The sequence below is a fragment of the Zootoca vivipara genome, chromosome 2 (genome assembly GCF_963506605.1).
Source record: "Zootoca vivipara chromosome 2, rZooViv1.1, whole genome shotgun sequence".
NCBI lineage: Eukaryota > Metazoa > Chordata > Lepidosauria > Squamata > Lacertidae > Zootoca > Zootoca vivipara.
The window spans coordinates 108921222-108948285 of NC_083277.1; the positions used below are offsets into that span (position 1 = coordinate 108921222).

A 27064-nucleotide genomic window follows, 5' to 3' on the forward strand; every position below is an offset into this window, starting at 1 on the left:
AGGAACTGCAACTTCTCTGAGAATTTCCTATGCTTAGGAGAAAACTTAATATGTAACAAGCCTTAAGTCTGATAGCCAGCATTTCCAGTTTTAAAAGAATACCTGGATAGTAGTGATAGGCAAGACTCATCTATAATCTTTTTCTTTTAATTTTTCTTTATACTTTTCAAATGTATACATTTCACTGATTTTACAATCATTTTGACATTTCAAAACTTGACTTCCTTCTCCCACTTTCTGCAATTCCTTAAATTTATTTTTTATTTCTTCTGCATATCCAAATTAACTTAATTTGTTCACTTATTCATCTTCTTTAAATATATACTCTTATGAAAGTGCAGGTTATTACAATAATCCTGCCAATGTTTTCATCTCTTTAGACTCGTCTACAATAGTAGTAGTAGTAGTAATAATAATAATAATAATAATAATAATAAATTATTTATACCCCGCCCATCTGGCTGGGTTTCCCCAGCCACTCTGGGTGGCTTCCAACAGAAACATTAAAATACACTAATTTATTAAACATTAAAAGCCTCCCTAAACAGGGCTGACTTCAGATGTCTTCTAAAAATCTGGTAGCTGTTTTCCTTTTTGACATCTGATGGGAGGGCGTTCCACAGGGCAGGCGCCACCACCGAGAAGGCCCTCTGCCTGGTTCCCTGCAACTTGGCTTCTCGCAATGAGGGAACCGCCAGAAGGCCCTCGGAGCTGGATCTCAGTGTCCGGGCAGAACGATGGGGGTGGGTCTACAATCTTGGTGAGCTGGAATATCCATCGCCCCTACAAATCAGGATAGATTAGTTAGCAAATGTATACTTCTTGATTCCCCCCCCCCCCCACTGTCAGTCAGTCTCCTTCCCAATTTGTTCTCTATTTTCCTTTTATTCTCTTGTTGTTATATTGTGTTACACATCACCTTGTAAGCGTTTTTTTTTTTTTTTTGCAGGACCATGATTTAAAAGCAATTTTGGACAGCAAACATTTGATGCAGCTGTAAGAGCAAAATAATAAGGAATTCTACCTCCCACATAGTAAATCACTTCCAAGTTGTTTTATCTTCAGACAAACTGAGGAAGATTATGCATGCCCCAAGCATCTCAACTTAGAATGATTGGAAATCTCTCTGTTTAGAAAAGGAATGAAAGTGAGCTATGTAGTTGCTCATTACCGGATCTTGAGACGGCAAGTTTTAATGATCAATTTGGAAATGTGTGAATAAAAGTGACTTCATTTTGAGTTTAAGTTTGATTAACGTTAATTGTATTGTATCAGATGCCCTCCGCTGCTAGCATTATGTGAAAGTGTATGTAAGGTAAAATCAACCCCAGGCCCGTGGAGCAGAATTGCTTATACCAACACTGAATTTGACTCAGATTAGCTCAAGGGCAATCTTGGATACTTGTTGAAGTCAGTGGGATTCTGCTGGTCTAAGCCAGAGTGGAATTTAATCCTTACGTTTTGATTAAGTGGAATGATGACGAATGCTTTCTACGGACAATTTTGTGTACTTTTCTAAGAAGTGAAACCATCTTTCCCTAGGCCCATCGTAATATGTCTCGTTAAAAGGACTAAATTGCAGGGAATTACGTGTGCGAGTCACAGGTTCTTTTGTCCTCTGGGCCGCTGAGATCCAGTGTGGAGCCAGGGGGAGAAAGTGTTTCCGTTCCTTAAAGTAACTGGAGGTCACGCCAGGTGGGCAAGAAGTTGGGGAAAGGACATCACTCCTCCCCTATCAGAACCATTAGTGCCTTCTCCCCAGCTGACATTTGGAGTGAGGAAGCAGTTGCCACAATATGTGAAATCAGGTCTCAAAGAAGCACATTGCTAGTAGCAGATGGATGGAGGATATTCTTGAATCAATAGGCATAGAATTGTAAGCCTCAATGAATTCAGTGTACTAAATACTAAATAAATGTACATGAATTGTACATAGGATTGCATATTTGAACCATGAAGATGGGGCGTATTTAAATCTTTCCCTTCCATCCTGGTTGCTCTAAGTTGATGTTCTGCTAATGGGGGTGGGGGAGACGTGGAAGCTATGATGATGATGATAATAATAATAATAATAATAATAATAGTAATAGTAATAATAATATTTATACCCCGCCCATCTGGCTGGGTTTCCCCAGCCACTCTGGGCGGCTTCCAACAAAATATTAAAAATACAGTAAAACATCAAACATTAAAAGCTTCCCCACACAGGGCTGCCTTCAGATGTCTTCTAAAAGTCAGATAGTTTCCTTGACATCTGATGGAGGGCGTTCCACAGGGCGGGCACCACTACCAGGAAGGCCCTGGGTCTTATATATGGCTGTTTCCTTGCTCTTCTTCATTTCAGGGTGCCCTCAGGTCTTTGTAAACTTGACAATGGCTGAAGAAAGCTGGTTCCTTCTGCTGAAAAACTGGGCGATGTTAGATACTTTTCCTGGGATGCGTGGATCTCCGCACAAAGTATTAGTACATCACCTCTCCAAGCTAAAAATATAATGACCTCTATGCAACTTGAGGGATATTTAAACAACAATGTGTTAGACAAAAGTATGTGTTGAAGCCCTTGGCTAAAATGGACAGAAGGTGTCAGCATTTCCTTTTGTTGCAAAACCGAAGGGGCAAAAAATCAGGCTGGCTTGGAAAGAGGTTGGAAACAGGCTAAGGAACCCATTGCAGCTGGCACACAGGTAGGAGCTGTAAACAAGACACTCCATGCCACTGAAGCCACCTGACAAGGTCAAATCCAGGAGTACCCCCAGACCACATGACTGATCTTTGAGGGAGTGGAATCTCATCTACAACAAGCATTAATTCCTGGACTTGGGAACTGATCGTTCACAGCACCTCTGTCTTAGATACTGAACATGGCACGGCACAACCATATTTCGGACTTCTCGCCTGCAGACAAACCAACCCAACCAGTGTTTTCTTCTCAGAGCCTCCAGTGCATCCTTGTGGACCACATTTTTCCCCTTTCAGACCTTATTTGACCATTTATAGGCCTGAAGCAGTTGACTGTAGAGGGGTGTTTTGTCTTGAACAGGATCTAAACTCCACAGTCCACCATTGCAGAGAGGATGGTTCTTTGGCAGGTTGCCCGCAAGATTACTCAGACAGTCCAAATCACCCAAGTCTTGGATGATGGGAATGGAGGGTCTCCTAAAAGATGGAGATGAAGCTCCTCTCATGGCCTCCTTGTTGTGTCTGCCATCCTTAAGGCCGTCAAAGATGTAGCCTGGTTGCCCGTGATAGTCTGGACGAAGGCCTTCAGTTTGACGCCGGCACTCAACCCACCCCCTCCAAATATTATGGTTCAGAGATTGGGGAGAGTAAGTATTTCAGACCAGTGGAGGAATCATGTTAATACCTACTTTATATACAAATTCTTAACAGAAAATATTGTGGCTATGCAAGCGTAATCGGGTAAAATATTGTCTGGGGCTTAAGAGTATAATAAACATGTTTATCAACATGGTATAGGTGAAAAGAAGAATTAGCAGCAGGTGTTTCTCCAGCTGCCCCAGTTGTTGTCAGGGATGGGAAGGAGCCCAAAGGGTTGGGGATATGTGGGCAGAGGAGGCAAGTGGAGAGGGGGAAGGATCCAGCGATTTGTGGGCTTCCATGTCACCTGCGTTGGTGTAAGAGGGGATCAGGAAGAGGAAACTAGGCAGCCAAAGGCAGGGGAGAAGGGGGCAGGATAAGAGCTGCAGAAGGCCATGGAATTTGGAGAGCCTGCGGCACTCCCAAAGAGAGTCAATCAGTAGACAAGGGTGTGATCTGATGCTGATGTTTTATAGTCTTCATATAAAATGTGAAGGTAGGAAGATGTTGCTACAATTTTTACTGAGATCCTCCTGCACAGGCAGCTGATCTATGGTAAATCATGCAGAAGCCATAGAGGCTTTTGGGAGCCAGTGCAGTTAACAGCCATTTTTTTAGCATGCTTTTTTTGAACACAGCAGTTTGCAATTGTGCACATCACACAATATAATCATCTCAGGAGGCATCTGGTCTCTGTGCTGTTTGTACAGACAGGTGCACATGTTTTCAAACAAGTGTGCAATGGCGTTCTATATTCCTCTCCCCACAATTAGTGTTTCCATGTCCTTTAAAAAACAAAAAAAATCACAGTCATCCAAAAGAGAGGGGCTGGAAACTGGTGTGTTGCTAAACAGAGCATATATGTGTCTGTTATCGGTATAGATAGACAGCTACATTACTGTGCTGCTTCCTATTTTCCCTATTTCATTCACTGGCAAGTTAAACATGGTGAGGGGATGTGGCAAAGACCTGCAACATCAGTAGGTCTGCATGAAGATGAATTTTAACAGGGCTTAGAGAGCTGGGTATGTTTAGCCTGGAGAAGAGAAGGTTAAGGGGTGATATGATAGCCATGTTCAAATATATAAAAGGATGTCATATAGAGGAGGGAGAAAGGTTGTTTTCTGCTGCTCCAGAGAAGTGGACACGGAGCAATGGATTCAAGCTACAAGAAAGAAGTTTCCACCTAAACATTAGGAAGAACTTCCTGACAGTAAGACACTGTTCAGCAGTGGAATTTGCTACCAAGGAGTCTGGTGGAGTCTCCTTCTTTGGAGGTCTTTAAGCATATGACAGCCATATGTCAAGAATGCTTTGATGGTGTTTCCTGCTTGGCAGGGGGGTGGACTGGATGGCCCTTGTGGTCTCTTCCAACTCTATGATTCTATGAATAGGAAATGACCTGAGTACATATGTACTGGTGCCATGCTGTTTTATTGTAATTACTTGTATGGTTTTAATAGATTTCTTATGTCTGTGTGTATGTGTGTGTGTGTGTGTGTGTGTGTGTGTGTGTGTGTGTATAGATATATATATATAGATATAGTTTTAATTTTATCAATGGTTAATTGGGGGTGATGTTTTTTTATTTTTATTTGTAAGGTAAAGGTAAAGGACCCCTGGATGGTTACGTCCACTCAAAGGCAACTATGGGATTGTGGCGCTCATCTCGCTTTCAGGCCGAGGGAGCTGGCATTTGTCCACAGACAGCTTTCCAAGTCATGTGGCCAGCAGGACTAAACCGATTCTGGTGCAACAGGACACCATGACAGAAGCCAGAGCCCATGGAAACGCTGTTTACCTTCCCGTGGCAGCAGTACCTATTAATATACTTGCACTGGTATGCTTTTGAACTGCTAGGTTGGCCGGAGCTGGGACAGAGCAATGGGAGCTCACTCCATTGCGGGGATTCGAACCACCAACCTTCTGATCAGCAAGCCCAAGAGGCTCAGTGGCTTAGACCACAGCACCACTCATACAGACATTCCTTTAACTTTTATTTGTAAGCCCCTTGAGTACCTGTCAGGGGAAAAGGTGCAGAACAACAACAACAACAACAACAACAACAACAACAACAACAACAACAACAACAACAACAACTGAACCCAGCAACCACATGAGAAGTGCACTCTTGGCACAAATCGGATTAAAACCATTCCTGGATGACATCCTGTGCACAGCACCCCCAAATGGCACCATCCTGCACCCAGCACTGAATGCACATCCTCACATACTGTGTACAAGGCCACTATCTTTAACTAGGAGACCTCTGTCACAGAAGTTCCCCGGTTGCTGAAAATGAATGAAAGTCATTTCGGAAACCTCACAGGGAAAGTTATTTCTGAAAGGGCAGGGGATAACCCCTCGCTAGTGGAACACACTGATTTCACACACAGAAACCCCAGACTCAATTACTGGTGCATCTGGTTTAAAGATAAGGACATTCCAGGCACTTTCCAAAACTCAACCCTTATCCCTGGTGTAACAAAGAAATCCAAAATACAATTGTTAAAACAGAATACGTCTTGCAATTTCCCTTCTTTAAATAGCACACTGGCCCTGCAACTGGCAAAGGTGAGTTTAAAGACAAAAGCCTGTCTGGATTCAGGGTATTAGTCATAGAATCATAGTTTTAGGGGTTCAACCTGCGGACATAGACAGAATTGTGGGGAGGGGGCATGACACCCTCCTGACGCCATCCTCTCTGTTTGGCTCTGTCTAGCAGATCGGGAATGAAATGTGTCAACAACAGTTGTTTTAAATTACTTTCTTTCAAACTCAGAAAAATCTTTCAAAATCTTCAGTCGTTTGAAAACTCGGAAGTTAAATAAAAAATTAACATTGGGCGGGGAATACCTTTCATGCGATAAATGAGTCATCCTCCAAGTTACCTCAACGAGCATTTCAATTTCAAATATTCTGATTATTTCTACTTTAAGCATTCTTATTTATTTACTTAATTTAGGGGGGCAGCTGTCCCCCACACCACGCCCATGGTCCAACCCCCTGCCATTCAGTAATCTCAAGCTGAACTCCCCCATCCAATTGGACCCTGTTTAGCTTAGCTTTGCAAATGTGCTAGCAGTTTTAATTGCCTTTGGCACCTACACATCCATCGGGCGAAACATGGCTTCATTTCACCTGGGTCAAAGACCCAGATTGGCACACAGATTTGTTGGGAGCCAGCCTCAATGGCACCCCTCTGGAGGCTTCACCCAGGGCAAGAAAAACCTGGCTAGCCCCCCCCCCCCTTGTAGCTATGGGTGCCAACAGCACCTGTAAATATACCCAGGGGCAAGTCCCATTGAGGGACTCCTTCCCAAGTAAACATGCTCAGGATTGCGCTGTAAGGCTGCAGTCTTATGCAGACTCACCTAGTGTTTTACCTGATGATGCAACTCAGTGAAGCTCGCTCCTGAGCGGCTACGTGCCAAGCATCCGTGGACATAACTGTTACCTGGAACTGGGCGTTCCGTTCCGTTCCTCCCCCCCCCCCTTAAGCATTTGAATTAAACGCAGGCAACCTTTGCGCGCTGGTGGTCTTCCACACACCCAACCCTACTTTTCGATGTAGCCAGGAGCACTTCCGCTACTTCCGGTTACCTACCCAGGAGAGGGAGAGCATCGCCTGGATGCGCCCTTTTAAACCGCCTGGGGCCGTCTGTGCGCTTTGAAAGTTATCCTGCTTTTCTGGTCCCCTCCAGCTTCCTCCTGGGGCTCTGACGCCCCTCCGCCGCTCCCCGCTTTAATGTAGTGTGTAAAAACAAAAAAACTAAAACCTGCAATGGCCCAAAGAACTGAGAAAGAAAGCGTGCCCCGAGAACAACGCCTGGAAGCTTTGCGCACGGAACGAGCAGCCTCCTTCCTTTGCAGATAGGGATTGCTTGCCCCTCCGCTGCGTTTCCCCCTGCTCGCCCTCAATCCCAGGTCCCCAGACAGAGCCGAGATTGCAGCTTGGGCTGCAGTCAAGAGCCAGGGCTACCCGGGATGGCCGCTGCCGCCGCCGCTTGGTTTTTGAGCCACACGCGCCGCCTCCCGTAGCGGAGCGCTCGCGTCCCCGCGCGCCTCTGCCTTGCGCCTCGGTCCCTGCCTTGGCTGCGCATTGAGCTGGCGGAGCGTCGGAGGCTGGCTCGGGCGCTTTGGAGCCCGGAGCGCGCGATTCCCTGGACTCGGAGGGGAAAGGCAGCGAGAATCCCCATGAGAAAATCGCCGTGAAAGTGTGGTTTCATTTTAGTTTTGTACCCAAAGCGAAGGGGCTGTCTGGCAGCCGCTGGATCTTCGCTTTTTTTCCCGTATGTGTGGAGGGGGCACTGCAGGAAAACTGAAAGAGGAATGATGCCCGCGTCCCATGTGAGGTGAAGGGGAAACGGGAGCTTTGGGGAGGGGTAAGTATGCAACCGCGCGCCGCGGAGATGTTAAATGAATGGCGGCGTAACGCGACACAGGTCTCCTCAGGAGTAAGCCCCGTTGAGTTCAGTGGGACTTACTCCGAGGTAAGTGCGTTTACTGCAAGCTTGTACTCCCTTACCTTGGAGTGTTGAGTCCCACAATGAACTCGATGGGGCGTACTCCCGAGTAAGACACGCATTAGGATTGCACTGTGTTACCGCGGGGGTCCGCTCAGGCAACTGCTACTTTTGCGAACTCTCTTAGCAGTTTCTCTTCTGTTTTCGCGGAATGGGTAATCGTTTTATTATCTATCTATCTATCTATCTATCTATCTATCTATCTATCTATCTATCTGTCTGTCTGTCTGTCTGTCTGTCTGTCTGTCTGTCTGTCTGTCTGTCTGTCTGTCTGTCTGTCTGTCTGTCTATCTGCATGCAGATTTCGGAAGGGGAGAGAGAGAGAAAGGGCGTTGCATATTTTCTGGGTTATCGAGGTTCGCTCTTGTAAACAGGGGGCTTGGGTCCGGGTGGAGGGAAACCAGTGTGCACTTAAGCCAGTTAAAGAAGCGGGGAGCCTCTCTTGTGTGTACAATTTATGTTTAAATTAAATATAAGAAAAACAGCCATTCCTCTCCGCACTCGCCCCCTCTCCCCCGCTTTAATTTTTGGGCGCTTTGCTGATTTCATTAGCCCCAATAAACTAATCAAGTGGTTAAAAGTGCCAAGTAAAGACTGGGAATGAGTGTGTGTGTGTGTGTGTGTGTGTGTGTGTGTGTGTGGAGGGGGGGAGAGAAGAGAAGAGAGGCTTGGCTCCGCAGTTATTTATTTATTTATTTGCTTCCACTATGAATTCTCCCCAATAGCTTTGCAAGAAAGGAAGGGGGAGAAATGGAGAGAAAGGAGGGAGAAATATCTGTAGGCGAGGGAAGAACGACCCCTGCAGTTGCATTGCGGAAAATCTCGGTTGCTTTGCTGGAGAATTAACGGGAGCCTGAGCTGTGGGTTTTGGGGTTTTTTGTTTTTGTTTGCAAGGAAACCTGCTCTTGGTATTTTGTCCTCCCTCCCTCCCTCTCTTCCTCGCCCTCTCTCCTTGGTTTAGATGTAGGTGAAATAACCATGCAAAAAGCTTAAAATCCGTTGCAATGTGTATATTAATCTCCATGTGATCATTTTGTACCGTAGTGAGAGAGCTGGAGAGGAAGGCGCCGGGATGGTGTGATTGCCGTGGCGATGCCCCAGTGAGGCGTGCAGAGTTCGGGGACAACTTGGCAGTTCGGGTCCCCTGGAATTGAGAGAGACTTTCCGGAGCGGGGAGCAGCGGTCGGGCTTCTTTTTTCGTCTATGTCTTGTTGGGAGATCTGGTGGATTTTTCTCGCTCTCCTGGAGGAAGAAGAAGAAGCAGCAGCAGCTGGTGCCGGAGGTTGGGTCCTTGGTCTTTGCTGGAGGGCGAAGGAAGAGAAGGGATCTCGCTTGAGCTGTGTGGAGGGAGAGCTCGGACATGTGTCAGCACATCTGGGGAATACAGGCTGCGAGTCCGAAAGGGGGTTTTCTGGGTCCGTTCAAACTGCGATATTGATCCTTGTTTTTCTTCGCCGAGGGATGCACTTGGCATGAGAATCGGAGGATGGAAATTGTTTGGGAGGTGCTCTTTCTTCTGCAAGCCAATTTCATCATCTGCATTTCAGGTACGCAGCAAAAACGGAACAAGCGGGTGGCGAAAGGTGCCGCTTCTTTCCCTCTCCCCTCCCAATTACGTGCAAAGCAGTATACCTTTTGAAATTGCCTTGATTTTAAAAGTGTGTGAAATCGCACCCCCCCCCTCCTAAGAGCTTCTGTCCCTGTTGTTTTATTTGGGAAACTCTGCAATGGTCTCTGTGCATGGGTTGTAATAAAGAATTGCAGTGGTGTTCCCACCCCCCCCCCCAACCCCGTTTATCTACTAGGCTTGTGTGTTGGCTGAAATAAATGCTTTGATCTGTTTCATTAATCTTGAATGTGTTGTGGCTTTTGAAAGTTGCTCAACTTCTTGTTGTGGGAGGGCAGCTCTGTTTTCTGGGACATTTCAGGGTTTCCATAGCATTGGTTTCTGATTGGAGATGCTGTATACCTCTCTCTCGTCTTCCTCCCTCCACAGCCCAAATGATTTCTCAAGGGGTGGGGGTATCGGTTCCTGACACCTCGCCTCCTTTTGGCTGGGCATCTAATGTGGTGCTCCTTGGCTTCTGCCATTCGTCCCTCCTCTGTTTGTTGTTTTGTTTTTGCAGGTAATTCCAGTTGTCAAAAAGATCCTGCCCCAATTAATGACCAGGCACAGCCTGGCGCCTGGCGTTTAGGATTACAGCAATTTATTCTTGGTAGAAGACATGCTCTTTCTACTTCAGAAGCCTTGGCCGCCTCGTTTAATTTGCCACGTCACTCGCGCTGGAATAATTAACGCCGCAGCCAGAGAGCAATAGGGGAGGAGGATAGGACCCTCGGATCTGGTGTTTGGGACAATTCAAACCCCCCCCCCCCCTGCTCCCCTGCGGGGCATCTTGGCTGCTGATTCCCTTCCCTGAAGGCAGATGCCCTCTGGCTTGTAAGCAGAGGTGAAGCTGTCACTGGAGCAAGCACGAAAGGCCCTGGGGGAGGCCCACTTCTGCCAAGCCAGTGAAAACATAGCCCTCCCCCCCCCCTGTCTCAAGCTTGTTGGCTTGAACCAGATCTCTGCTTCTCCTTGCTGTTTGGCAGGGCTAGGACTTGGCAGCCCCCATTTTTTTGAAGTTTGCCACCCGCTGTGCTCTGGAAACTGCGAGCCTTTCAACTTCCATCTTATTTGGTTTTCCTCCCCTCCTCCTCCACCACCACCCCCCTTTTTATAATCTGATTGGCTATGCTTGGCTCTTGCCTTGCCCTGGCAGCCCTCCTCGCGAGTGGTGTCATCTGAGGCTATCTCACACACTGATCCACTGCCACGGCGGCCAACCCTGCAGGGTTGCCAGTTTCTCGGTTTGGAATGCTTGTGTCGGAGCCTCTCAAAATTCTCAGTTCTAATAACTTTTGCACGCTGGGAGGAGGTAGGAGGATAAATCCCCAGCCTTTGCTTGCTCTTGCTTTCCCCTCCTCTTTATTTTGCAGAAGCATCCAAAGGCCTCGCAACAGCAGCTGCTCCGTGCTCCTTGGCAATTTCTCAGCTCACGTACCAGTGCTGCCCCCTTTTTCCTCCAGCCTCCTTTGGAGAGGTGCAGGGCTTTTCCTTCTCGGTTGCTTTTCTGTCCAAGACCCTCAGCCTTTTCCATTTTGCTTCCGCAGCAGCAGGCAGTTTGCGACAACAGGTCGGAAACCCTCTCCACCATCTTCAGCTGTTGCTCTACTAAACCAAGGTGCTGCTGCAAGGGGAAAGGGGGGGGGGCGCACACACTGCAACACCACCCCCTACTGGCTGAGCCAATAACTGCTATAGGGAGGAAAGGCTCTGCAACCATCCACACTCTCACTATTTTTTTCAAAAGCTACCTGATGTAATAGTTGGTGCAAAAACGAACGCTGCAGTGAGCAAGCTTGATTTTTCTCCTGCTTTCCCACGTGAGAGGGCAAGGAGCTGCATATCCCCTGGGAGCCCCTGGCCTCGTCTAATCCAGAGCATTCGCCTAGGTCTAGGCCAATGCTGCGGTCTCACGCCACCTGTGCCCAAGTCTTCCATCTAGAGGGCTTAAGTAAGCAGCATCGAAGCCAACATAAATCTTATCCTGAAGGTTTCGGCCCCAGGGATTTGGTGGCGGTGACTAGGGTGGGGTGGGGTGAGCAACTGATTCCTCCTATGCTTCTTTTTCAAATAGGGGCTTGCATTAAAAAAAATAACATAAAAAGAATAAGAAGTCTGGATAGGCCTGGTGGAAATGAACCCCCCCCCTAAAAAAAAAAAGCCAGTGTGGCAAAGAAGGAAAGAAAAAGTAAAACAAAAAAACAAAAAAACACCATACTAGGAGCTTTCTTTGGAAGTCCAAATAACAAACTGATATTATGTACATGGGATGCTCTGGCTTGTTTTGTCATATGGTCCAGGGTATGAGAGCATCCTTTGATAGCCGTCTTTTCTACGTGACTCAAAGTGTGTGTTTGTAGCTTTATTACTGACATGACTGGGTAACGGAAGAAGTGTTAGAGCATAGAATGAATCCTGCTATGATTTTTTTCAACCATTGACAACTTAATGAATGAAATCTTTTGCTTCAGAATCCCTGTGTGTGTGTGTGTGTGTGTGTGTGTGTGTGTAGGGATTCTGAAGGAAAAGATTTCATTCATTAAGTTGCCAATGGTGAAATACCAGGTGTTCAGTATAGGTAACTGGAAGGAAATGTATATATATATATATATATATATATATATATATGTGAGGGACAGGGGATATCGCGAAGTCCCTCCCCTCCTGAGTTCAAGCCCGTCCCCGAGCAAAGGGGAAAGCAGGGAGAGTTCCGATTCCAGTGGGGAAGCAGGAAGTCGTGTCCGAGGCTCAGGCAAGGTAGAGGAGCCAGGGTCCCAGGTGGGACAGGAAGGGGCAAGCAAGGGGGGAAGACCCATCCCTCCAACTCCAGAATTACGCAGGAAGAGGAGGGGCAAGAGGATGGGTCTGCCAAAGCTTTTGTGTTGGAGAAAGACGCGCCAAAAGCCATTAGGAGGTTCTGAAACCGACTGACAACATCGCTCCGTGTAAATAGCAATGACTTGAGCACTGTAAATACGCAGCACCAATAAAAGAATAAAATGCAGAGCTGCGTAGCGTCGTTACTCTGAAGTAGTCCACTCCGGCCACTGTGACAGCAACCTCCTAATCATTTTTGGGCTACTTCGGAGTTGCCGGGATGAGCGTGTCCGAGGCGGAGAAGTGGCGGCAGATCGCTGAGCAAGCCCAGCTAGAACTGCAACAGCTGTCGCTGCAGGCGCAGGGAGAATTGAAGGCAGCTAAAGAGGAGACTAAGAAGGTCCAGGACGACCGGCTACAACTTGCGGAACAGGTGAGAGAGCTCCAGGAAAAAGAGCAGCATTTAAGGGCGGTGGCGGTAGACCTCCAAAACAAGCTGGATGCAGAGAAAAACAAGGCGGGAGGGGCTCCCCAAGTCCAAGTGCTGCCAGGAAGGAGAGCAGGGACCCTTGTAAGCAAGTTCAATGGAGACCCGAAGGAGTTTCAGGGCTTTGAGACTGAGATCGTGTATGCTCTTGAGCTGCACCAGAATGAGTTCCCCGATGATGAGCACAGAGTAGCGTTTATTGTGGAACATCTCACCGGAGCAGCCAGGGAGTGGCTAAGACCATTAATCGCAACCAAGAATCCTTGCATGAAAAATGTCCAACAATTTCTAGAAGGTTTGAGGACGATGTATTCGTCCGATAGTCATTTGGACCAGACTAAGGAGGAACTGCATAATTTACGCCAAGGAAATATGACAGTTCGCGCATATTGGGCGAAATTCACCATGCTGGTGCACAGACTGGGGTGGGTTTTGGATTCGCCTCCCATGCAAGCTGCGTTTTACTTGGGTTTGAGCGAGGAGGTGAAGGATGAACTCTCGAGAGGTCCAAAGCCCAGTACTATGGATCAGCTGAGCAAAGCAGCTCTGGCGGTGGGGGTGAGGCAGGAATCCCGGTGGAACGACAAGCAAGCGACGCGCGCAAAGCGGGCTTGGTTCCCACGGTCGCAGGAGAAGCCACTCCCTCAACAACCCTTTCAGGCCACGCCTGGAGCCAGCCAGGACCAGGAGCCCATGCAGATTGATAGCGCGCGCGCGCGGGCTTTTCAAACCCCAGCGGCGCCAAGACGCAAGGAGGGAAGGGGCGGGAATTGCTTTCTCTGCAACTCACCCCAGCATCTCGTCAGAGACTGCCCACATCGCAGGGAGTGGCAAGGAAAGGCGGGAACGGTGGTGCCCTCCCCCACTGACGCAGCACCACAGCAGGGAAACGGGAAAGCCTGGCTGCAGGAGACAAGGGGCAGCAGCCAGGCACAGTCAGCAGACAACAGCCCCAGCCCGCCCACCCGCACAGAGAGGTGCAGAGCCAGCCCACCCCTCCCAGAGCAGGAGTGGTTCTAGAAGTGACGCTAACGCTCCCAAATGGCTATCCCCTGACGGTCCTCGCCTTAATTGACAGTGGGGCGTCCGCCAACTTCTTCTCGAGAAGCTTTGCAGAAGAGCACCAAATCCAGCTTTTGCAGTTGGATTTTCCTCTGCACGTAGCAACCATTGACGGCAGGGAGCTGCTGGGAGGGGCCATCACACATCAAACCCCCCCCATGAGAATGACGGTGGGAAGGCACTCAGAGACACTGGCGTTCAACGTCACCACCATCTCAGACCCCCCCATCGTCTTGGGCATGAGCTGGCTGGCGCGCCACGACCCCTCCATCAGTTGGCACCAGAGGTGCATCACGTTTGGGTCAGACTTTTGTCTGGAACATTGCATGCAGCACCAACCAGGGGAGGGGCCTCCGATAGCCACGGTGGCCACCATGCATATCAAAGGGGGTGAGGCAATACCCAAGCAGTACTGGGACCTGCAGGAGGTCTTCAGCGAAGCGGAGTCCGACCACCTACCCCCGCACAGGCCTTTTGACTGCCAGATCAACCTGGTGCCAGGGGCGACGATACCCCCAGCCAAGCTGTACGCCATGTCAGACCAGGAGCTGGAGGATCTGCGCGCTTTCATCGACAAGAACCTCAAGCGGGGGTTCATAAGGGAAAGCAAGGCAGCAGGGGGCAGCCCGGTCTTCTGGGTGGACAAGAAAGACACGCAACAGCGCCGTCTTGTGGTGGACTTTAGACGGCTGAATTCGGTGACAGAGCCCGTGGCTTTCCCCATGCCCAGAGTGGATGATCTCCTGACAGCGGCACGCAGGGGCAAGATTTTCACCAAGCTGGACCTAAGGGGGGCGTACAACTTGATCAGGATCCGGGAAGGAGATGAATGGAAAACCACGATGTTCACGCCTCTGGGCTCTTTTGAATATCTGGTGATGCCCTTCGGTTTGCAAGGGGGCTCAGCATGCTTCCAGGCCTTCATGCACCACGTCCTGGGGTCCCTCCTCTTCAGGAAATGCTTGGTCTTCCTAGATGACATCCTTATCTACTCGAATGACCCAGTGCAGCATGTGGAAGATGTCAGAGAGGTGTTGCAACGCCTGAAGGAGAACCACCTGTATGTGAAGCTGGAGAAGTGCAAGTTTCACACCAAAGAGGTGGACTTCCTGGGCTACAAGCTGTCAGACAAGGGGCTGGCGATGGACAAGGACAAGGTGCAGGCCATCCTGGACTGGCACAGCCCCAGGACGCGCAAAGATGCCCAACGCCTACTAGGCTTCGCTAACTTCTACAGGAAGTTCATCAAGAACTTCTCTCGCGTTACGGCTCCCATCACGGACTGCCTGAGAGGCAAGCAGAAGTTCAAGTGGACACCAGAGGCGCAAGCAGCGTTCGAAAGCCTCAAGAGAGTGTTCGCCTCAGACCAAAACCTGTTCCATGTGGTGCAGGACGCGCCCCTACGCATTGAGACAGATGCTTCTGAAAAAGCTGTGGGCGCAATTTTGTTGCAACTGGACGCCAACAGGGAGTGGAGACCCTGTGCCTTCTTCTCCAGGAAGCTGACACAGCCTGAACGCAACTACACAGTGTTTGATAGGGAACTTCTTGCGATCTACGCTGCGTTCCAGCACTGGCGACACTTCCTGGTGGGCGCGAAGCACCCCATCCAGGTGTGCACAGACCACAAGAACCTGGAGTTCTGGAGAACTGCCAGGGTGCTCAACCAGCGGCAGATACGGTGGGCAGAGTTCTTCTCGAACTTCAACTTCTCCATCCACTACATCCCGGGGGAGCAGAATGTCAGGGCGGATGCCCTCTCCCGCAAGCCAGAGTACATGGAGGAGGAGGCGCCACCAGCCCCAAGGCACATTTTCCCCCCGTCGGCATGGTCCTGCGGAGCAGCTGTGGTGAGCGAGGCAGAACTCACAGCACTGACGGCAGCGGATGAATTTGCCAACCGCATCTTCAGAGAACTGAGAGGGGGGAGGGAGCAGGCAAAAGACTTTGCAGAACGCAGAGGGCTGCTTTTCTACAAGGGTGCGCTGTACCTACCCACCACCCAGCTTCGACGTACGGTCCTCAAGCAGATGCACGACAACCCTACAGCGGGGCATTTTGGAAGGGACAAAACCGCTCACCTAGTCATGAGACACTTCTGGTGGCCAGGGGTGCGGGAAGATGTTCGAGACTATGTAAGGGGCTGTACCACCTGCCAGCGGGCGAAGGTGGTCAGAGCAGCGCCACCAGGGTTGCTGGAGCCCTTAGCCACACCACACAGGCCGTGGGAAGTGGTGTCCATGGACTTCATCACAGATCTGCCTTCGTCCAGGGGTAAGACTGCAGTGTTGGTGGTGGTGGACCTTATGTCCAAAATGTGTCACTTTATACCGTGTGCCAGGGCAGTCTCGGCAGAAGAGACAGCCAAACTGTTTGTTGATCACATTTTCAGACTGCATGGATTACCTTTAAGGGTTATTTCGGATCGTGGCCGCCAATTTGTTTCCAGGTTCTGGCGGCGGCTCATGAACCTCCTGCAGGTGGAGGTCAGCTTGTCGACGGCTAGACACCCGCAGACCAACGGACAAGCGGAGAGGGTCAACGCCATTCTGCAGCAGTACCTGAGATGCTACGTCAGCCAGCGGCAAACGGACTGGGTGGATCGCTTGCCACTAGCAGAATTTGCCTACAACAATGCAGTGCACGTCTCCACAGGGGTGTCGCCCTTTAAGGCCAATTACGGGCGCGACCTCAGATCTTTCCCAGAGAGGGAGAGGGAGGAGGAGGAGGAGGAGGGCCCACAGGCTGAGGATTGGGCAGAGGAACTGGAGACGGTGCACCAGCAGCTCAGAGAACACTTGGAGAGGGCCAAGGAAGCGTACAAAAAGGGGGCAGATCGCCACAGGCGACAAGGGGAGGTCATCAGGGTGGGGGACAAGGTGTGGTTGTCCTCGGAGGGCCTTCCCACCAGAGGGAGGTGCAAAAAGCTGGCACCCAAAAGGCTGGGCCCCTTCACGGTCACGCAACAGGTAAACCCGGTGGCATACAGGCTGGCACTGCCAGAGGACATGAGGGTGCATCCAGTGTTTCATAGATCGCTGCTGTCGCCGTACAGGGAAAGCAGCAGGCTCCGAGACAGCGAACAAACCCCCGAGGGAGGGGGGGAGAGGGAAGGCAGGGAGCAACTCAATGAGGCCACGGCCATCCTGGATTCAAGGTGGGGGGTGGGGGGACTGGAGTACCTCATGGCATGGGAGGATGCTCCACCGTCCCAGAATGAATGGGTCCCAGCCACTCAGATACAGGAGGAATTCTTGGTGGAAGAATTTCACGCCCTCTTTCCCCACAGACCCAAGCCCTGGCACATGGAAAGGGAGGGGGAGGAGGAGGAGGCACGGGAGAGCAGCTCACCATGGCGCTGGGAAGCGGAGTTTGAGGAACCAGAGGATGAGGTATGGGTGTCACCGAGATCCACCCAGTCAGAGGAAGGAGCAGATTGGCAGAACGTTTTTACCCCCACCAGCTCTGACGCCACGGACTTTTTGGGATTCCCGTCCGCCCAGGCGGAAGGGGGGGGCTCGCAGGACTGGGGGGAGGTATTCACACCAACGGGCTCGGAGAGCACTGAGTTCTTAGGCTTCCAGTCGTCACCGACACATGGGGGGGGCCTGGGGAGGGGTGAAGGAGAGCTTGGGAGGGGGGTGGATGTGAGGGACAGGGGATATCGCGAAGTCCCTCCCCTCCTGAGTTCAAGCCCGTCCCCGAGCAAAGGGGAAAGCAGGGAGAGTTCCGATTCCAGTGGGGAAGCAGGAAGTCGTGTCCGAGGCTCAGGCAAGGTAGAGGAGCCAGGGTCCCAGGTGGGACAGGAAGGGGCAAGCAAGGGGGGAAGACCCATCCCTCCAACTCCAGAATTACGCAGGAAGAGGAGGGGCAAGAGGATGGGTCTGCCAAAGCTTTTGTGTTGGAGAAAGACGCGCCAAAAGCCATTAGGAGGTTCTGAAACCGACTGACAACATCGCTCCGTGTAAATAGCAATGACTTGAGCACTGTAAATACGCAGCACCAATAAAAGAATAAAATGCAGAGCTGCGTAGCGTCGTTACTCTGAAGTAGTCCACTCCGGCCACTGTGACAATATATATATATATATAGGTTTAAATATTATCTGTAGCAATGTCTAAAATGAGGGGAAATGTACATTTGCCAGCTGAAACATTGAAATCAATTCCCTCCCTCCTTTGGTAGGTTAGAAAGGTGGGGACGGCTGCTTGTTTTGGCTGTTTGCTTGTTCTGTTGGTGGATAGGATTCAGCCTTAGTGACAGGATTTGTGCTTTTATCTTCATAGGCATGTAGGCATGTTTCCATGCAAGGGGAAGAGCCTGTTGGAATGATATTGTGGCAAATCAGCTAAACATAGCAGTCAGGGCTTTTTGACCATGTCTGTCATACAAAAAATATGCTTTGAGAGCCTAGGAATAGGCTTGGAGAACCTTTGAATACAATGTAATAGCCATTTAATCATGGCCATTACACTGCAAGTAATCTGGGTAAACATTCTTTTCCCTTTACATAATTGAAATTTGCATTGTAACAGTTTTCTGCTAACAGCCTTCCTGGCTCCCCCGGGTTTGAATGGAACAAATTGGGGGGGGGGGCAGCGGCTCTGCAATAGATATTAGTGGTACCTGAAGCTTTGTGGCAGACCAGTTAAATTCAGAAGGTGTGTTAAGGGAGCTCCATATGGGGGAACAAAAATATGTTCATTATCATTTTGCCAATCCCTGGCTGCTTAACATTCCTCACACAGGTAATTCAGTTAACGCCAGGGTTTTAGTTACTGAAGTGTTGGCTCGGTTTAGATTAGATAGAAGTGGTTTCGATAGAGAGAAGTGGATAAATTGTGGTGTTCTTCATCTCTGCATTATATTGGAAGCTTGGCGGTGTTTATTTTTTTGCTCATGAAATAACGTGTACTTTTCAGCTATGTGGAAACTGGATGTTTTCTATTTCTGTTAACGAGGCAGGAGGGGTGGTGGTGGTTGGTTTTTTGCATCTTGTAGCTGTCATTTTCTAAGACCTGAGTGATTATCAGAATAGGCAATTAAAAAAACACATAATCTGAAATGTGGCATCTGAATGCTGTGGAAAACCCGATCCTCCCAGGAAGTTGGATGCTGTCATGGTCTCCAGCCCCCCTAATGATGCTACAGTAAAGCATTATTAATTGAGTGTTGTGCCAAGGAAACGATGTCAAAACAAGGATGCTAAAAATGAGATCCCACCCGGCTGCGGCTCCCAAGGACCTTCAGATAATCGTGACACTGAGTAAAAGGCATATGGATTACGTGTTCTGTGCTCCTTTGGCCCAAATCCCTTTTTCCGTGTAATGCCACGACAAATTAATTAGCAGCAACATTTGCAGCTGTAGGTGGGATGCTCCCGATCACATAATGGCTGACACATTTCTCTGCGCTGTCGTTTATTTTGCACAAGCCTTGGGTGATGTTTGCATAACGTTAGAAAGGAGTCAGCCAGGTGCGATGGAAAACAACAGAGTCTCTGCTTTAAACATTGGCGATAGGCACTACGAACATACCAGAGCAGCAGACATTCTGGTGAGATATTTTGTTTTGGACAATGGTGGCTCAGTAATAGCAGTTCCTGGCTACAGTACCTAATATTAGCCACATAGCTTGCTGTTACAGTTAGGTGCACTGTTATGTGCTCAATCTGGATGTTCACCATTAAGTGTAAAAATAATAATAATAATAATAATAATAATAATAATAATAATAATATTTATACCCTGCCCATCTGGCTGGGTTTCCCCAGCCACTCTGGGCGGCTTCCAACAGAAAAATAAAATAAAATAATCTATTAAACATTAAAAGCATTAAAATCAGTTGGTCTTCTTAAGGATCATTAGCAGTGCACTAAATTGTTGATGAGGTGAATTGATAAATTCATGAGATGGAAGCATACAAGAATGAAATACATCTGTGTAGTGCTCCAGAACATTAAGGTGTTACTTTGGCATGGTCATGTTTGTGTCTCTGCACATCTAAAAAACTTCTGTCTGACCTGTAAGCCATTCTTTGGGGCCCTTGGTCACAAAGCCATGCCTTGCTAGAGTGCTTCCTTCAAGCCTGTTGTGAATAAAGGAGAGAGTGGCTCTGGCCACGGGCAGAGTATTTTATCACCGCTGAATAGCCACAGTGATGTCACTCATATCTGATATTCACAAATGGAAGCTTCCAGGTCAGAAGACTATAGGGTAGGCACCTCAATTTTAGAAATGAATGGACGCTTCATGATTGACTTATCACATTCATTAATCACCTTTCTACCAAAGTGGAATTCAAAGTGATGTGCAGTTGAATACAGGGTGGGAAATCAAGGATTGAACTTGTCACCATGGCTTGCTTCCATCGTTGTTCGTTTCAGTTTATCCTTGTTGGTTAGTTTAAAATTTTCAGGCTTCCTCAACCTCCAGATATTTTTGGCCTACAACTCCCATGATCCCTAGCTAGCAGGACCAGTGGTCAGGGATGGTGGGAATTGTAGTCTCAAAACATCTGGAAGGCTGAGTTTGAGGAAGCCTGGTTTAAATTCAGAAGCAGATGCTTCTAGTCTTCTTCTCCTAATTATACTAGGGAAGGGAATCCATGCCTGAAACCCGTCCAGGCTCATTCATGCTGCACTAAACTGTGATTTGGTGTTGGGTCTCTAGCTGTTGTTGGACTACAACTCCCATCATCCCCAGCTAACTGCTTTTCAATATGTGCAGTGTGTGGCCAACCCATGCTTATTTCTTCCATGCGCAGACTACAAGCCACACATATGGGACTTTCCTCTTCACACACTTGGCAAAGTTTTCACACGTTACACATTCCAACAATCCTTGGATTCCCCTTGGATGGGGAATAGGGCTTTTATAGTGGCAATCAAGAAAGCATCTATGATTGCAGAATCTCTTCTACCAGGCTTTTTGATGGTGGAGGAGTTCAATATATCTAGGTCACTGGGATTTACAGAGATGGGATGGGTGAAATATTTATGAATCTTACATTTTTAATGTTTTATTGATGTGCCATATTGTTTTGTTTCTCTGTGTTACATAACCTACCCTGGGATCACTGGTTAGAGGAAGGGCAGGATAAAAAGGAGATTGATAATTGCGATGATGATAGCAAAAATACAACAACAAAAATGAATAGGTTTCGTTTGACTACCTCTTCACTTCATTTTTAAAGTGTAATAATTTTCACTTCATCTTTGTGCAATAAGAATAATAAAAAGCAGCAAATCAAGTGTTCTTCATAACGATAACATCTCAGAAAGTGCATTGTGCTCCAACTCTTTTTTAAAAAATTATTTGGTTTTTCACATTAAAATTTTACAATCACATATCCAACAGCCAACGTAAAAACAAGATTTCAAGGAATCTTCTTAGACTTCCTTCCTCCCTTTGTGGGTCCTATTGTTAATCATTTCCTCCTCCATCTTTTATGATAATCCAAATATTTTACATCTCCCATTGTGTCCAAAATTCACCATTAAACTACAAGTGATATTCCAATCCTACTAACAGTTTTACAAAGGTTTATAAGATACGATAAGTTATATATTTTTCCCCATTCCTTATTAAAATTTCGGTCTTCCTGATTTCTGATTCTTCCGCTCATTATGGCCATTTCGGCTTAATCCATCAATTTGATGTGTCTAGTATTCTAACTCTAAACTAGGCATCCCCAACCTTGGGCCCTCCAGATGTTTTGGACTACAATTCCCATCACCCCTGACCACTGGTCCTGTTAGCTAGGGATGATGGCACTTGTAGTCCCAGGTTGGGGACGCCTGCTCTAAACCCATTCCGGGAGGCGGGGGGGGGAGGAGTGTCACTTTAATTATTGCATCTTCCATTGCTTTCAGTAGAGCAGATAGAGAGGGGCATTCTACCAAAACCAGATAACAATCTACGACTGTTTTGTATGGGGCTTGCATTCCTGGCCCAAACATGTTTAAGCCTGCTTCATCCCTGCCCTGCCCCTGCCCCGGCCCCGCCTCCTTTCCCAGCCAATTCTGCGGGCAACATAATGCGTATCACATAGTCGCAGGTCAATTGGACATGCCTAAAATGCTTGTTGCCTGTACTGAAGGGCTCCATCTCACCAGTTGTCTAGGGGTGTTAAAGTTCTAAGCAAGTAGGAGGTGGAGGGCCCTGTTTGTCAAGTCACTCTTATGACCTCACCACATTGCGCCATAAAGTCTAAAAGGGTGTTGCGGGTGTGTTTGCCTCAACATACTCGCAGTTCTTCCCATGACTGGGAACTGGGACACGGGTGGCGCTGTGGTCTAAACCACTGAGCCTCTTGGGCTTGCCAATCAGAAGGTTGAATCCCTGTGACGGAGCTCCCGTTGCTCGGTCCCAGCTCCTGCCAACCTAGCATATTGAAAACACACCAGTGAAAGTAGATAAATAGATACCGCTGCGGCAGGAAGGTAAACGGCAGGAAGGTAAATGGCATTTCCGTGTGCTCTGGTTTCCGTCACAGTGTCCTGTTGCGGCAGAAGTGGTTTAGTCATGCTGGCCACATGACCCGGAAAGCTGTCTGTGGGCAAACACTGGCTCCCTTGGCCTGAAAGCGAGATGAGCGCCACACCCCATAGTCACCTTTGACTGGACTTAACTGTCCAGGGGTCCTTTACTCAGTGCTTTTTTCTGGGGGGGGATGCAGGGGTACGCATACCCCTAAACATATTGTGAATCTAAGTTTGGCCTCATTGAGGTATTTCAATATGAGTAGGGAAATGAGAGTACCCCTAAGCATTAGGTAGGTAGGTAGAGAGATGATAGATGATAGAAGATAGATAGATAGATAGATAGATAGATAGATAGATAGATAGATAGATAGATAGATAGATAGATAGATGATAGATAGATAAAACAACACTGCCTTTGCCATCTTCGTTTTTCTTGCAGTTCTTCCCATGATTGGGAACCTGTGTGGCTAAGATTCTGAGTTGTGGGGAAGCTTGAAGGTGCATTCAGGCAAACATACACAGCAAGGCTAGGGGCAAGTGGGGCTGAAGAGGACTGCTGCACTTTAGGGTTCTAAGTATCTAAAGTGGGTTGTAACCTGACAAAATCCTGCTTCCTATAAGTATGCTTGGGAGTCTCTCAGAGCTGCGCCGCCCACATCACCTGGGCATCCATGTATCACATTGTCTGGACAGCATCTGCGGAACGAGCCCTTTAATTGCTGAAATCTCCATATTTTTTAGCTGTTGGGGATATGTCACAGAAGGATAGTTTAATTATGGTGTGCATTCTCCATTGGAATTATTTTTATCAGATGGCTAAACCAGAGGCTAAAGTCTATCTCAGCTGGTGTCTCCCAAGACGACAATATCTTTCTCTTGTTAACTATTTTTGAGTTACATCTTATAATCATACTCTTAATTAAATTACCACTTCAGACCTTAAAGACAAATTTATTTTAAGAACAATATCTTACAAGAGCCTTAGTCGGGTTTGACGACGACATGGTGGCAGAGTTCCCTTAGTCAGCTAATGAGAAGAATACATGTATTTTCAGTAAAATAAAATGAAAATGATTTATTCTTAGTTTTGCCCCAGATTAGGGATGGCTAACCCATGGTCCTCTGGATATTGTTGGACTGCAACTCCCATCATCCCTTAGCAGTGTTTATGTTGGCTGGGACTTATGGGAGTTGGAGTCCAACAACCTCGGGGAGGGCGGCAGGTTCTCAATATTCCACAGTACAGCTCAGAGCCATTAGGGTCTTCAGGAATTACTAGCTAGTTCTGTCTGTCTGAGCTAGCTAGTTCTGTCTGTCTGACTAGTCATTTAGTCGTATCTGACTCTTCGTGACCCCATGGACCAGAGCACGCCAGGCCCTCCTGTCTTCCACTGCCTCCCGCAGTTTGCTCAGACTCATGTTTGTAGCTTCGAGAACACTGTACAACCATCTAGTCCTCTGTCGTCCCCTTCTCCTTGTGCCCTCCATCTTTCCCAACATCAGGGTCTTTTCCAGAGAGTCTTCTCTTCTCATGAGGTGGCCAAAGTATTGGAGCCTCAACTTCAGGATCTGTCCTTCCAGTGAGCACTCAGGGCTGATTTCCTTAAGAGTGGATAGGTTTGATCTTCTTGCAGTCCATGGGACTCTCAAGAGTCTCCTCCAGCACCAAAATTCAAAAGCATCAATTCTTCGGTGATAAGCCTTCTTTATGGTCCAGCTCTCACTTCCATACATCACTACTGTGAAAACCATAGCTTTAACTATACAGACCTTTGTCGGCAAGGTGCTGTCTCTGCTTTTTAAGATGCTGTCTAAGTTTGTCACTGCTTTTCTCCCAAGAAACAGGTGGCTTTTAATTTCGTGACTGCTGTCACAATCTGCAGTCATCATGGAACCCAAGAAAGTAAAATCTCTCATTGCCTCCATTTCTTCCCCTTCTATTTGCCAGGAGGTGATGGGACCAGTGGCCATGATCTTGGGTTTTTTGACGTTGAGCTTCAGACCATATTTTGCGCTCTCCTCTTTCACCTTCATTAAAAGGTTCTTTAATTCCTCCTCACTTTCTGCCATCAAGGTTGTGTCATCAGCATATCTGAGGATGTTGATATTTCTTCCGGCAATCTTAATTCTGCCTTGGGATTCATCCAGTTCAGCCTTTTGCATGATGAATTCTGCATATAAGTTAAATAAGCAGGGAGACAATATACAACCTTGTCATACTCCTTTCCCAATTTTGAACCAATCAGTTGTTCCATATCCAGTTCTAACTGTAGCTTTTTTCTGATGAAAATAGGGACACCCTAAGAAAAAGCGGGACGTTCTAGGATCAAATCCGAAACTGGGACAGCTTCTGTAAATCCAGGACTGTCCATGGAAAACAGGGACACTTGGAGAGTCTGAAAACGTGTCATACTGATGGTTACATTTTCATACCTTTGGGTGAAGAGCAGTTCTTGATAGCCTCTGACTTGGGCCTTGATCTGTCTTTTGTGTGGCTCAGAAGGAGATAGTGGGCCTCAGAGTTTTAAGTGCTTCTCAGAGAGGAAAAAAATAAATCTGTGGTGTATCCTTCTGTTGATAGGGATCAGCAGGATCATTAGAGGCTAAATTCTCTGCTCTGGCTATTGCACACTAAGTCGCCTTGGTGCTTTTGCTCAGTAATCAGAGCTGTACTCTGCTAGGCCCAGGGGATCACATGCTAATAGTTTTATTAGAAATGACCTTAACAGCTACTGTGATGTTCGAGCCAGTAATTTTACATTTTGGACAATGGTAATTAATGCTGCTATTGGGTAAAGGCCGGTCAGATTTGATGGGGGTGGAGAATGCCAGTCCTTTCCCCAAAAGCACTCTGCACCTTCTTCAATAGCCTCCCCTTTAATTTGTCCCACACTTCATCCCATGGAGCCCATAAAAACCACTCTAGAGCCAAGCCAGCCTCATTTGCTTAGTAAAAAAAAAAATCAGAACATAAAAATAGCACTTTGGGCAAGGAAACTTTATTCTGAGATGCACACACTCCAACATTTCTCTGATGAAAATAGGGACACCCTAAGGAAAAGTGGGACATCCCAGGATCAAATCAGAAACCAGAACGGCTTCTTTAAATCTGGGACCGTCCCTGGAAAATAGGGACACTTGGATTGTCTGTGATATGTGGCTATATTTATGATATATGCATAGAACGCACAAATCTCAGGCACGCATTCAAGGAAACCTTTGCAGGTGATGGCCATTTGCCAACTCCCTAATGTTAGGTTTGATATTTGCAGACAGCTTGGGCCATGAGACTCAAGCTCATGCATCCCCAAACCTCGGCCCTCCAGATGTTTTGGACTACAATTCCCATCATCCCTGACCACTGGTCCTGTTAGCTAGGGATCATGGGAGTTGTAGGCCAAAACATCTGGAGGGCCGCAGTTTGGGGATGCCTGCTCAAGCCAAGATCATCACAACATACAGTACCTAGTCTCATTGTAAACAGGTAGAGTGTTAGTTTGCGATGCTTCCCTCCCCACCCCCAAGTGAGGAGGAGGAGAAGGAGGCATTTCTATTTGTTCCCTCTTTGTTGTGTTGTGTTACCGTAATTTTCACTCCATAAGATGCACTTTTTCCTTCCTAAAAATGAAAGGAAAATGTCTGTGTGTCTTATAGAGCGAAGGCACTGGACGGCAGCGGGATCTCTCAAGGGGAGGGATGCCTCTGCCGCCTGAGCCATGGCTCTCAGCGGTGGCAGAGGGACAAGCAACCTGAAATCGGGCTGCTCCCCCCTCCGCTGCCAACGGTGGCGAAGGGCCGGGGGAGGGGAGAGCAGCCCGAAAACAGACTACTCCCCCCTCCACCTCCACCACCGACAGCAGCATTGATTCAGAATTTTTTTTCTTGTTTTCCTCCTCTAAAAACTAAGTGCATCTTATGGTCAGGTGCGTCTTGTGGAGCGAAAAATACATTACTTCTTTCAAAGGCCTGGGGCAGAAATCTAGTAATTTAATTGCTGGGGTAGACAGAGGGATGTACGACAACTCTTCCCTTCAAGCTATCACAAGCCATCGCAGAAGAGGAGAAGGGGCTTCCTGAAATTCAGACCCCCCCCCAAAAAAAGTTCTGAATCCCCTCCTGATTTTTATATATTCCCTGGTGTGTGTGTATGGCAGCGCATGGCTCTGGTTAAGGATCATTAAGCTAGACTGTGATGGAAAGTTGGGAGACTGAGATGGAACATAAAACTATGACTGAAAAGTATTGAGAGGTCTGGTTCATGGATTAGAACAGAGTCCATTGTGTCAGCCGTACATTCATCTGAATGGAACTCCTTGTTTTGTTTCTGCGCCACTGTGCCTCCTTGCAGAACCTTCTCAATGTCAAAAGCACAGTAGTCATAAATTGTCGGTTGCAGCTTTTGTTAAAAACACACACAAACACAGACCGGGGGGGGGGGGAACACCCACATTAAGGTGCGACAATGAAAGTGAGAACTAGTAGAAAACTGTAGGATAGAAATGCATTTATTATTATTAATGGTACATTGGTACCTCGGGTTACAAACTTAATTCATTCCGGAGGTCTGTTCTTAACCCGAAACTGTTCTTAACCTGAGGCGTGCTTTCGTTAATGGGGCCTCCCGCTGCCGCCACCGCGCTGCCGGTGTGTGATTTCTATTCACATCCTGGGGCAAAGTTCTCAACCCAAGGTACTACTTCCAGGTTAGCAGAGTTTGTAACCCGAAATTTTTGTAACCTGAAGCGTTTGTAACCCGAGGTACC

General features: G+C 47.8%; 1 protein-coding gene across 1 annotated transcript in view; it reads left to right on the forward strand.

The window, feature by feature from the left end:
* The first annotated feature begins 7412 nt into the window (after positions 1 to 7412).
* CA10 (carbonic anhydrase 10) overlaps positions 7413 to 27064 on the forward strand; it is a 320562-nt gene continuing 300910 nt past the window's right edge. The window contains exons 1-2 of the mRNA XM_035103821.2: positions 7413 to 7703; positions 8889 to 9391. Coding sequence (XP_034959712.1) covers positions 9331 to 9391 — 61 coding nt within the window. The 5' untranslated portion in view covers positions 7413 to 7703; positions 8889 to 9330. The remainder of the gene's footprint in view (positions 7704 to 8888; positions 9392 to 27064) is intronic.